General features: G+C 54.4%; 1 protein-coding gene across 14 annotated transcripts in view; it reads left to right on the forward strand.

Moving 5' to 3' along the window:
- Positions 1-11,313, forward strand: part of MAPT (microtubule associated protein tau) — an 86,294-nt gene extending 74,981 nt beyond the window's left edge. For 8 of the 14 annotated variants that reach the window (XM_016139829.2, XM_016139834.2, XM_016139831.2 and 5 more), the window contains 4 exons: positions 2,436-2,528; positions 6,053-6,134; positions 7,631-7,743; positions 10,832-11,313. In XM_016139829.2, coding sequence (XP_015995315.2) covers positions 2,436-2,528; positions 6,053-6,134; positions 7,631-7,743; positions 10,832-11,047 — 504 coding nt within the window. In that variant the 3' untranslated portion in view covers positions 11,048-11,313. The remainder of the gene's footprint in view (positions 1-2,435; positions 2,529-6,052; positions 6,135-7,630; positions 7,744-10,831) is intronic. The other 6 variants (XM_016139832.2, XM_036222728.1, XM_036222729.1 and 3 more) reach the window with 1 other exon arrangement.
- Positions 11,314-12,012: the final 699 nt, after the last annotated feature.

Consider the following 12,012-nt stretch of genomic DNA (forward strand, 5'->3'; position numbering starts at 1 on the left):
CTTAAAGTGGAATCGATATAAATATCCGATAGAACAGATATCACAAAATAGAATGACAAGTCATTTAAAATAATGCTTCTCAATCAAAGTGCCCTACGATAGACGACTGGAAAAAGAAGCTGTGGTACATATATACAATGGAATATTACTCAGCCATAAGAAGAGATGAAATGCTGCCATTTGCGACAACATGGATGGACCTCGAGATAATCCTGCTAAGTGAAATAAGCCAGACAGAAAAAGTTGCAAATCACATGATATCACTTATATGTGGGATAGAAACCTAAAAGCAACAAATGAGCAGGACAAACAGAGACTCATGGACATTGACAATAGTCTAGGGGTCAGTGGTTATCAGAGGGTAAAGGGGGAGTGTAAGAGGGGTGAAGAGGGTCAAATATGTGGTGACAGAAAGAAATCTAACTATGGGAGGTGAACACACAATGGAAATACATATATGCCTTACTATTAAAATGTACAACTGAAACTTACCGGATTTCATTAACCAATGTCACCATAAAATAAACAAATAATAAGATCAATCCCCTAAAATAAATAAATGAATGAATGAATGAATGAATGAATAATGCTTCTGATGTGACTGTGGAACATGGCGAATGCTTAGGATATGATGTTGCTTGATAAAGCAAGATGTAAAATTGTATGGACTCAATAATTACTGCCATTTCTATGCATATGGTGGTAATTTTATTTATATATATGAGACTTCAAGAGAAGACAATGGAATGCAACAGTGGTCGTGTTCGGGTGCAAGAAAATAGTTTTTTGCTTTTTTTTAACCTCTTTTGCAAAATCATGATGTTATGTTACTTTTCTAATAAAAAAAAAATAGCTTTATATTTTAGGGGAACATACAAGAAAATAAAGAGGTGGGTTGGGTATGTGCTTCCCAGGATTTTAGGTTCAGACCAGTAAAATTAAGTTAAAAAGCTGGGGATGGGAGTCCTAAGAAAAAAATGGCTTTTTATTTTTGCAAAGTTAAGGCTATCTAAAAATAACAACTTTTATTTACTATAAATGTGACTTAATAATAATTTAATAAAGGAAAGCCCATTTTAACACCAAAATGTCGGAGAGACCAGCTTTGCCAGCCCGTCCTCATTCCCTCATTTTGCCGAGGACCTGTGCAGCCCTGAGGGCCCTCTCTGGCAGTTGGGTCAGGGTTTGGCAGCCTTCTCCCCAGATGAGCTAGGCCAGGGCTGCGACCCCAGCCGCAGTTGTCCCGACAGACCCCGGCCCTCCGGGGCAGTGGCCTTCACCCGTCATTCACAAAGGCAGCAACTGCGTTCTTGGTGCCATGTCCAGAACTTCAGAGAGCAATGCTGGTTCTTAACTGGGAACTCCAGTTGGCAGTTACTTATATCTGCAATTCATGGAAGCGAAGGCACACCGCTTCCGATCACGGAGCCCGCCGCCCCAGGGGAGACGGCTGGCGAAGACGCCATCGCTGCTCTCACCGACGAAATGAAGCGTTTTCCCACTCTCCTGCTCTGAGCATGGTTGTCTGCGTATTTCCTAGTTTGTGGGCAGATTCGATCTGAATCATCTCCCACTGAGATGCTGATATCTCCACACCTTCTCCCTGGTGCTGGAGGAAGGGGAGTCTCCCAGAACTACAGAGGGGTCAGTGGGCCTCAGCTGCTCAGGGAAGCTGAGCGGGGACCACCTGGGACCATTTGCCCAGTTCCCTTTAAGCACCTGGTGGGATTGTGGCCAAGGTGAGCTGATGGCTGGAAGGGCAGCACTTACCCGGCCTCACGCAGCAGGGGGACTGCAGCGTCTCCTGCATAAAGCCATCTATGTCCTCCCCATAACGCCTGTGATCCTCGAACCTAGCAGAGCAGCCAAACAAAGCAGCAGGGGAACTTTCCAGAAGTAGAGACCAAGATTCTAATTCTAGGTCCGGGGTGGGGTCTGGGGTTGTTCAGAAAGACCTACAGGTGATTGCAACGCCCAACAGGCTGGAGAACGGCCGCAGAAAGGTCTCGGTGAATGTTCTGGTGGGTCTGCTGGGTGTGCAAACGAGGACATACGTGGGACTTTGTATTTGTCCATTTAGTAACGTAATTTTGCACATTTTACTTCATCCCAATCTGGTGAACACTGAACTCTGATCTATGGGTGTCAGAGATGGTCCCTCAGGGGCCTCCATGACACAATCCTTGTCTAAACGGAATTGCGTCCTCTTGGATCTGTCTTGCAAACCCGGTGTTACGAGACGGGGTCCACCTCAGATCACCCACGGTTCTGGAATGCTCTCTGGGGAGCTCTCTGAGGAGGTGCGACCGACCTCCGGCCCTCAGCCTGGGGCCTCCTCCCCCCACCTCGGCGTCAGCGGCAGAGGAAATGCGTTAGTGCAGCGCGGATGGATCCAGGTGTGGTGTGTCACTCATCCTTTTTTCTGGCTATCAAAGGTGCAGATAATTAATAAGAAGCTGGATCTTAGCAACGTCCAGTCCAAGTGTGGCTCAAAGGATAATATCAAACACGTGCCAGGAGGCGGCAGTGTGAGTACCTTCACACGTTCCCTGCGCCCGCCTGCGGTTCTGGTTTCTAAGAAGCGGCATGAGTGTCTGTCCTTGCGAGACATTGCACAGAATAAACCGTTCTCAGGCTCAGGGTCTGTCTGCGGCCCCAAGTAAATGTAGCCCAGCCTCCCCACACCTGTGCCCACTATTCCAGGAGGGGTGCCCTGCACCAACGGGTCCCCCGGCCTGCGGGGGCTCCATGGGCACCGTAGGGAAGGTGGGTGATTCTCTGTCTGGCCCATACCTGGAGGCGGGGTCCTCACAGCATAATACCCATCATGACCCCACTCACCACCCAGCATGGGCTTCCCGAAGCCCCGCAGCCTATGTGAGGTTAGGCTGAAGGTGGTGGCCCCCAAGACGGGTCTGTCACCTCCTTCCCGCATCACCTGGGCACTTTCACTTTGAGTGGTTCCACTGTGGACAGCTGACCTATTCTGAGCAGACACAAAAGTCTTCCTGAGAAGTCCAGTCTCTGCTCACGTTCGTCTCCTGCACTCGCGAGGAGCGAGCAGCAGACTTCTAAGCCTTTTGGCTCATTGTTAAAACCAGCTCCAGCCCCTTGGCAGAGACTCAGACGCAAAAGAGCCCAGCGGAAAAGTACACCAGGAAACCCGCCTGCAGCGAGGGTTGACGGAGATGCTGCTTTGGGCCCTTTTATGTTTGGCTTCCTCCAAACATCCCCGGGGACTCCCCGCATCCTCAGTGCACGTGTCCCTGAGATCTGGGGCTGGCACCCTCACGGCTCACCTCCCACGTGATCAGCTCTGCTGTCCTCCTCCCGGCTGTCCCCTGTTCACCAACAGTGGGTGCACACTCGTCATCCTAAGGCTCCCCTTCTCCACAGCCGCCTCCTCACTGCCCCAGCCTAACACACTGGGGCGCAGGAGGTGTAGACCCCTGGAGGCCCAGCCCTGGGGAGGGGAGGATTTCTGAGAGCAGGCATCTCACTCCTGGCTGGCAGCCCAGGGTGGCAGGGGTCGCCCCCGGGGCGCGCGCTCCGCAGAAAGTGCCCAGCCTGGGCAGCCCGTTATCGGCGTCCAGCCCGAGGGTTTATTCTTGCAATGTGCTGCTGCCTCCTGCCCAGAGCCCCTGACCCTGGGCGGCGGGCGCTCACCAAGGGCTGCTGCATGGCGCTTCCTCCACGCTTCCTCGCCAGCGTCTGCCGTGCCTCTTCTGTCCCCCAGTCCCTGCTCTCCTGTCCCACCGCCACCACCTCGTGTTCTGCCAGAGACCGGAAGGGAAGGTGTGGGGCCCACCCCACCCCCACTCCAGCCCACGCTCTGCTTTAGCTTCGACTCTTGGTTCTCTGGCTTTACTGCAGACTCGCTCCAGCCAGAGCAGGAAGGCACGTGCCTTGTGCCTTCCGGTTTCACTCGTGTCTGGTCAGCTGGTGGGAGGTTGTGCTGGCGAGGCCGAGGCCGGGGGTCCAGCGGGCCACAGAGAGCAGACAGCTCCATCAAGAGGAAGTTGGGAAGAGAGAGTCCATTTCCACTGCTGATGGCAGTTACAGGGTATCAGGGGACTTCCTCGGGGCACCTCCTGTTTGTCCTGCATTCTCTGCCAGCCTGTGGGCTAACCTATGACCTGGCAAAGAGACACAGGTTATCCCAGGCTGGCCCTGAGCACTGTCCTTGGCTCGTGTCCACAGCTTGTCTGCAGTAGGAGCCTTCGCAGAAAGCTCTTCCTCTGGTGAAAGGTGGCTGAGGGGTTTCAAGCCCCTGCACAGTGTTAGCCCTGGACCCCCAGCCCTGAGCTCCGGCCTCTGGCTAGTCGTCCCCTCTCCAGCCTGGAGGTGACGTCCCAGCAGGCAGGCCTTGCTCCTTCTCCAACCACCTTGCAATCCTCGCTGCCTCTGGGCTCCCCCCCACCCCCAGGCCCTGACCTCCTCTCCCCTGGCCCGCGGTCCTCCTGACTCCCTCACCCCCTCCCTGGCTCCCACCCTCACCCATCCCTTTCCTCCATCTGCCATCCCAGGTTCCCCTACATGACACCCCCCGCCCCACAAGCTACTTCATCCAAGCTGAAGGGAAGAAAAGGAAGCCTCAGTCACCCCGACATTTACTTCCGTCTCCCTCACCGGGAGGGGATCCCATAGCCCCTCGCCCGTACCCCAGGGCACACGCTCTCTCCTGGACCTCACAATCACGCATCCCCACCGTCACAGGCGCAGGCTGCCACACCCAACCGTGTGCTCCCGCCCTCCCTCCACAGTCCGAGTCTACCTGTCGGCCTCAGTCAACTCTCCACCAGTTAATGGCACATGCCAACATCACTCTGATTAACTGAAATAATCTGGGATTGTTCCAGATGATTTAGACCTAAGTAGAAACCCTTCCCTTTTTTCTGGTGTCTTTGTTAAACTGATTCTCAGATGAGGCCATCTCTGTCCAGGGTAACTCCAGGGCAGGGGGCAGGAGCCAACAGGTGATTGGCCTCCTGCACCCTCAGGTGACCTCACGCAAGGTAACTGCTGGGAAGTGTCCCTCGGGGACTATCTGGAGCCCCCCTTCTTACAGCCATGGCTTCGTAGAGACTTCCTTCAGGAGACCCATCTGCCGATGCGGAGTCCCTCGGGGGTGCCCCCTCCGGGATGCGGGTGCCCCCTCCGGGAAGCTGGTACTCACGCTGACGTCAGCAGGCGGCCCCGGGGGCCATTCCCCTCCAGGGTGTGGGCAGTGTTTCCGGGCCGCACGGCGGACCCTCATGCCTCGTCTGAGCCCTGGAACCCGAGGCCGCCCTGTGTGTGTGTGTGTCCGGGTCTGCTTGCTGAGACACTAACCTTCTGGGTTTCCGCTGGGCCACCTGCCCCTCCTGTTGGCGCCACTTGGCTTCTCGGTAAAGAACCGAGATGTCCAGGACGGCAACTGGCTCTTCCCCCCGAGTGTCCGCACTGCTGTGGGTCCTGCTCGCTGACCGTCGTTGCTCTTGCTGCGGGGGTGCTGGGGTGTCCGGAGCTTCTGGGGGTGGGGAACGCCCGCCTCTCGAGCCCTTGCTGCCCTCTCCTCTCTGAGGCCCAGCAGATACGGCCCCCCCGCTTTCCCAGGGAGCCTTCCAAATGCTGCGCAAACATCATATTGATCTTGTCTTTCTCTGCGTCCACGCTGAATGTAACTTCAATTTCCTGTTAGGAAAGAAAGTGACTTCTATACATGTGTTTGCCACACAAATGGCATGGGCTCTGCAGTGACAAAGTATCCTGGGTTTCCCCCGAGGGTCCTTGTCCCGGGGGACTGAAGGCACTGGTCTCACAGTTATTTTGTGAAGACGCAGCTCCCTTGGGGCAGAGTTGGCAGAAGTCCAGCCGTTTTTTCCACCGTGACTAGGGCATGCGCCTCCTGGCACACGGGACACTGCCCGAGCAGGGCCTGGTCTTACACAGCTGCTTTTCATTGTGCTACGCCCATAATAAAATAATCCTATTGTGTTCTCTTTGTCCACCCACCCCCATCTCTCTCTCCCTTCCTCCCTCCCCTCTCTCTGTCTCTCTCTCTCACTTCCAGGTGCAAATAGTCTACAAACCGGTGGACTTGAGCAAGGTGACCTCCAAGTGTGGCTCATTAGGCAACATCCATCATAAGCCAGGTAGCCCTTGAGGGCGGACTGAGCAGGGAGGCCCAGGAGGCGGGGCAGGCCTGGGTGGTGCCTGCTTGAGTGGTTGGGGGAGTCGATGGGTTGGGCTGTCAAGGAGAGCCTTAAGGGTGGAACTTGCTGGGGCCCGGGAGGTGTGGCTGTCCTGTCTCACTGTCCTGTGCTGGGCCATGCTGGCCCTAAACCCTATCCTGTAGCTCTCCAAGCAGGCTGCCCACAGGGCCTCTAGAGCCCGGGAAGGGCCTGTTCTGGCCCCTAAAGTCTGGCTGTGTGGGTGTCCCAGCTCGGTCCCCAGCCAACATGGGGGACACTTCATCAGCTGCACCAAGCCGTTGCCACACCTTGCTGTGACTTTGTTTGAACAGAAAATGATACTATTGGCCCTCCGCCATGCTTTGCCTTCCCCTCCCCCTCCCACATCATAGAGAAGTTCATGCTAGCTGTAGACCTTTCCGCGACAGTGGAAATGTTCAATACCTGTGATGTCCAGGGTGGCAGCCACTGACCACAGGTGACTGTTGAGCACTTGCAATGTGGCCAGTGCAACATGACCCTCAGGGCAAAGATCTTTACTGGGACCATTACTGTTGGAAGAGAAGGCCAGCAGCAGCAATGTCTGGAATGTGTCTCATTATTTTCGGGCTTCTTGGACATTTGTGGGGGAGGTTTAGTATCTCCCAGGGAAAACTGTGAGCAGCTTTCTTGGGTGGCTGTATTTTCCCCAAGAGAACAATGTACAGTTGGCCCCTGAAAACTCGGGGTTAGGGATGCCCGAACCCCCATGCAGTCGAAAATCTGCATATACCTTTTGACGCCTCCAGAACTTAACCACTTATAAGCCTACTGTTGACAGGAAGCTTTGCCCAATAACATAAATAGTCGATAAACACATATTTTGAATGTTATCTATATACTGTGTTCTTACAATAAAGTAAAGCAGAGAAAAGAAAATCATGAGGAATAGATACAGTATTTATTGAAAAAAATTCAAATACGACTGGACCCGCGCAGTTCGAACCCATGCCGTTCAAGGATTAGGTGTGGTTCGCCCCTTCCTCAGGCCAGGTCTGCCCGTGCTGGGGGGCATCGAGTGTCTGGGGAGAGAGAAAGGGTTGGGGCCCTTCCTTATTTAGGATGCATTTTGCCTGTTTAATTCTGAGGTCTTACAGGGCTTTTTCGCTTCAGGATGTTGACACAGAAAGACTTCTCTTGTTGGAAGCCACCCAGTTTAGAATTTAGAATCATTTCTCCTGGACTGAGCTTTCATTTATCTTTGTATTGTCTGAGGAGGGAGAGTTTTCTGAGTAAATATTTGATGTGCAGCTTGATCAGAGAGACAAAGAAGCGAACTTGCGGAAGGCCTGACCGGTGCCCAGACCGTGTTCTAAACAAAGGAGAGTCTTGCCTGCTCCCGGGGCTTAGTGTCTCTGCAGAATCTCTCGCGTAGCCCTGGTTCCAGGCACGGAGCTCTTGTGCGTGTTGTGTTCCAGGAGGTGGCCAGGTGGAGGTAAAATCTGAGAAGCTGGACTTCAAGGACAGAGTCCAGTCGAAGATCGGGTCCCTGGATAACATCACCCACGTCCCCGGCGGAGGGAATAAAAAGGTAAAGGAGACAGGGCAGGGAGGAGGCTGCGCTTGGATGTGGCTGTGAATCGAATCGGGTGGACGAGGCTGGTCCAGTCTTCCAGAGGGAGGAAAGCCGCGGATCCCGGAGTGACTGGCTCGATGTGGATTCTCAGCACCCACCGGGACTGTGGGGCCTTTAGTGGCCCATGGCAAGTCACCGGGAGCTTTAACAAATTTGATGCCCAGGCCCCACCCTGGAGGTTCTGACTTAATTGATCTGGGGTGCAGTCTGGGCGCCTGGACTCTTTAAAGCCCCCAGGTGATTTTTTGGTAGGGTCCAAGGCGAGAGGCACTGCCCTAGGCCTTGTGGGTGGCCGGCATCTGCAAAAGGAAATAGCCGTTTCTAAAGCCAGCTCCAGTGCACCAAGAACAAGTCATGGGAACATAACCTAATTTTCTAAGTGGGTCACTAGGCAGTTAGAGCAAAACAGTGATGTCGAAATCCAGATTTGGGCAAAGCCTCCGCCTGCCTGTCACGGAAGTGTCCGCGGGGAGGCTGCCGGACCTCGGCATTCCCGGAAGTTTCTAGAGTCTCGGGCCTTGCCGTGGGTCTGTCTGTGTGAGCGTGGGGGCACCAGGGTGTGTGTGGCCCATCACAGGATGTGGTCATGTGGCTGTACTCCTCTCACACACATGCATACATGCGGGCAGCCTCTGGGGTTTCCCACCACGGCCTGCCCCGGAGGCCTGCAGAGGCTCGCTCTCCAGTCTTTCGTGTCCCCCAGCAGCTGACTGAGGAGTGGCGGAGGGGGAAGGGATGTCCCAGAATGGGCACAGAATCCGAGACCCAGCCTGGCGTTAGAAAGGATGCTGCCCAAGGTGGCCCAGGTGGTTGGCAGTAGTGGCGGGGCCATCTCGCCGGATGCCTGGTGACAGCTGGGAGTCGCCATGGCAAATCTCCAGGCCTCCCCGCATCCCCACTTCAGGCGGGCGGTCCTCCTCACCACCTCCACCTAAGATTCCAAACAGACAGGCACAGCCCGACCCAACAGCGTTGTTTTGGAGAAGCACTTGCTGGTACGGTCTTAAAGCAGAGATGGCAAACTGAGACGTGGGGACAGACCTGACCCCTAGACAGCGACTCCCAAAGGCTGAGGAGAGGACACGTACTGGCCCTTGGGTGGCCTTTTACTCTGTGGTTCCCCAAAGCATCCCTCTGGTCTCCCTACCCCGCAGGTGGACCTAAAGTGGCCTTTTCCCATCACACTTCCACATCCCTTCCCAAGGCTCAAGGGTCCATCTCTATGGGACCCCGTGACAGAGGAGGCTGCATGCCCCCAGGGAAGTGGAGAAAGTTCTGCAGAAGTCCAGTACCCTGCTCCTTTGACTCACCCACTCCACCCTGGTTTAAGGTGGGGCTTCCCTTCTTCGGAAGCTTTAAAGATACACATGTCCACAGAGAGTCCACTTGAATGAGTCTGGACAATACCTGGGCCTCCGTGGAGGAAGGTCTCTGCTCCTGTCTCTGGAAGCTTCTATGTCCTAAGAAAAGCTCTGGGCTTGACTCTGCTTGGAGCTGTGACCTGGGCAAGAGCAGTGAACATTCTCAGCCTGTTTCTCCTACAGCAAAATGGATAGTCATGTTCACATCCCAGGGCGGTTGCGAGACCCAGACGAGATGGTGTTCTGGAAGGTTCCTACACTTTGCAGTCATCTAAGAACATGAGGTAGAGTCGAGTCTGAGTCTGAACTTCTGTTTTAACTCATCTCTGTGAGGTGAGCTAGAACGGAAGCGAGGCCCTGCCCTGCCCGCCGCTCAGAAGCCGGTCCTGGTCCCAAAGGGTTCTCTTGTATTCAAGTCCCCCTCTTTCCTCCTGTGATGAGCAAGATAATTAACAAGAAGTGGGGCACAGGGCCCCCGCTGCCCGAGTTCCTTTCAGTTTGGGGGATTTTTGGATATTCTCAGGACCTCGTCACTTTTTTCTTAAGAACAAAGCTTATAAAAAAACATTAACAAATGTTCTTATGTCAAAAGGCCTTTCAAATGAAGCAACATGGAGGGTGCCTTTGTCAAAGCAGTGACCCAGAATGAACAAACTAAGCATATAGCTTAAACGGGAGCCTGGTTGTTCCCTTCATCCACACGCAAGTCCGCTGCAGCAGCAGCTCTTCCTCTCCCCGGGGTCCACAGACCACTCAGATCGTATGGACAAATTGTGACGTGGGTATGAGTGTAAGCCTGCGTGTACGTACATTTTTCTTTAAAGCGGTCTTAGAACCCCAAAAGTAGAGAATTAACTGTGTCCGCCACTTCAGGGCTCATCGGGAGAGAATTATTTTTGTACCACCAGCATCTCTAGCTAATGCCTTCTGAGTTTCCCAGGTGTCCTTTGGAGCTCAGAGCCCTGGGGCTCCTGGCTACGTCATCACTTCTCTACCTTAAAAAGGGCTTTTGAAGCGCCGTGTTCTCCAGGCGCCGCTGCCGCCAGGCTCATCAGTCACTAGCGAAGGGGAGGAGTGTGTGTGGCTCGTGGGCCGGCAGCAGAGGCTCCGGGAACGTGCCTTCATCCCAGCTTCTCCTTCAACTCTCTCATTTACAATTGGGCGATGTCTAGCACCATAAAATGTGCACGACCTACTAGCATTTCTTCTTCTAGGATACACTTACACGTGTGTGAAGTGATGTGAGCGCAAGGTTATTCATACACAGCATTGTTCGTGATAGTAAAAGGCTAGAACAGGCTAAATATCCATCCATCGAGGAATAGATACGTTTGGTCCATCTGCTATGGTGGACTACCACGCAGCCATCAACAAGCATGAAAGAACTAGATAATGATAACGGACGGTGTTGAGTCTAAAAACTAAAGTGCAAAGCATGTGGATATTGTTAACACACACACACATATTTATATACTCACATGCACGCCTGTTTGTATACAGTGGTCACTGACTCTGGGGACAAGGTGGCGCGGAGGCAGGTGATGGAAGAACCCAGCACAAGTATTTGCTATTGGACAATGATCAAAACCATGGTTGCCACCGCCCCAGGCCAGTCGGTTGGCAGGGCTCGCCCCACTTGCTCCGGCTCCTCATCTCACCCTCCCTGCCCTCCTCTCTTGCAGATCGAAACCCACAAGCTGACCTTCCGTGAGAACGCCAAAGCCAAGACAGACCACGGGGCGGAGATCGTGTACAAGTCTCCCGTGGTGTCTGGGGACACGTCTCCGCGACACCTCAGCAACGTGTCCTCCACGGGCAGCATCGACATGGTAGACTCGCCCCAGCTCGCCACACTAGCCGACGAAGTGTCCGCCTCCCTGGCCAAGCAGGGTTTGTGATCAGGCCCCCCGGGGGCGGTCAATAATCGTGGAGAGAAGAGAGAGAGAGTGTGGAAAAAAAAAGAATAATGACCTGGCCCTTCGCCCTCTGCCCTCCCCCAGCTGCTCCTCACAGATCGGTTAATCGGTTAATCACTTAACCTGCTTTTGTCGCTCGGCTCTGGCTCGGGACTTCAAAATCAGTGATGGGAATAAGAACAAATTTCATCTTTCCAAATTGATGGGTGGGCTAGGAATAATAAAATATTTTTCAAAACACTTTAAAAGATGACCACACCCAACATTTCCTTGGGCAATTACTTTTGATTCTTTTTTTTTCCCCTCTGAGTAGAAGAGGGAGGAGAGGCTCTGAAAGGTGCTTTTGGGGAATTTCAGGAGACGGGGGGGAACACCTCCTGCGGCCCCGTCCTGGGGCTGTCAAAGAGGCAGCGACAGCAGCAAAGGATTTGACACTTGGTGGTTGGCGCAGCCGCAGGCACATTCAAACCTGTGTGAGCAGGAGGGGACAGGATGGGGCGCGGTGTGGGGAGAGGCGCAGGAGAGGCCGAGGCGGAGGGCAGGGGGCGGGAGGGGGAGCGGGGGAGGGGAGGGTGTGAGGGGGAGCACGTGGTGGGAGCGGAGCTGCTGCTCCCAGCCCGGACGGGCAGCAGGCAGGGCCAGCGGCCTCCGCAACGCGCAGCAAACTCCGCCCGAGCGGCCTTCTGTCCTCGGTGGCCCCGGATCTGCCGCGGGTCGGTGTGCCGCCCTCTGGAGGGCAGTCCCTCCCACCCTGTGGAGAGACAGTGGGCAGGAGGAGAAGGCTGGCTGGGGGGAGGGCGGCGCCCTGTGCGTTACTTCCTCAGAGAAGACTGACCTCGATGTCCCGGCCTCTTTCTCCCAACCTACGGGGAAGGGGGTCGGGTCCTGAGCTGAGGGGCTTCCTCCCGCCCCACGGAAACCCTGTTTTGTTGAGTTCTGAAGGTTGG

The sequence above is a fragment of the Rousettus aegyptiacus genome, unplaced genomic scaffold, assembly GCF_014176215.1.
Source record: "Rousettus aegyptiacus isolate mRouAeg1 unplaced genomic scaffold, mRouAeg1.p scaffold_m13_p_6, whole genome shotgun sequence".
Classification (NCBI taxonomy): domain Eukaryota; kingdom Metazoa; phylum Chordata; class Mammalia; order Chiroptera; family Pteropodidae; genus Rousettus; species Rousettus aegyptiacus.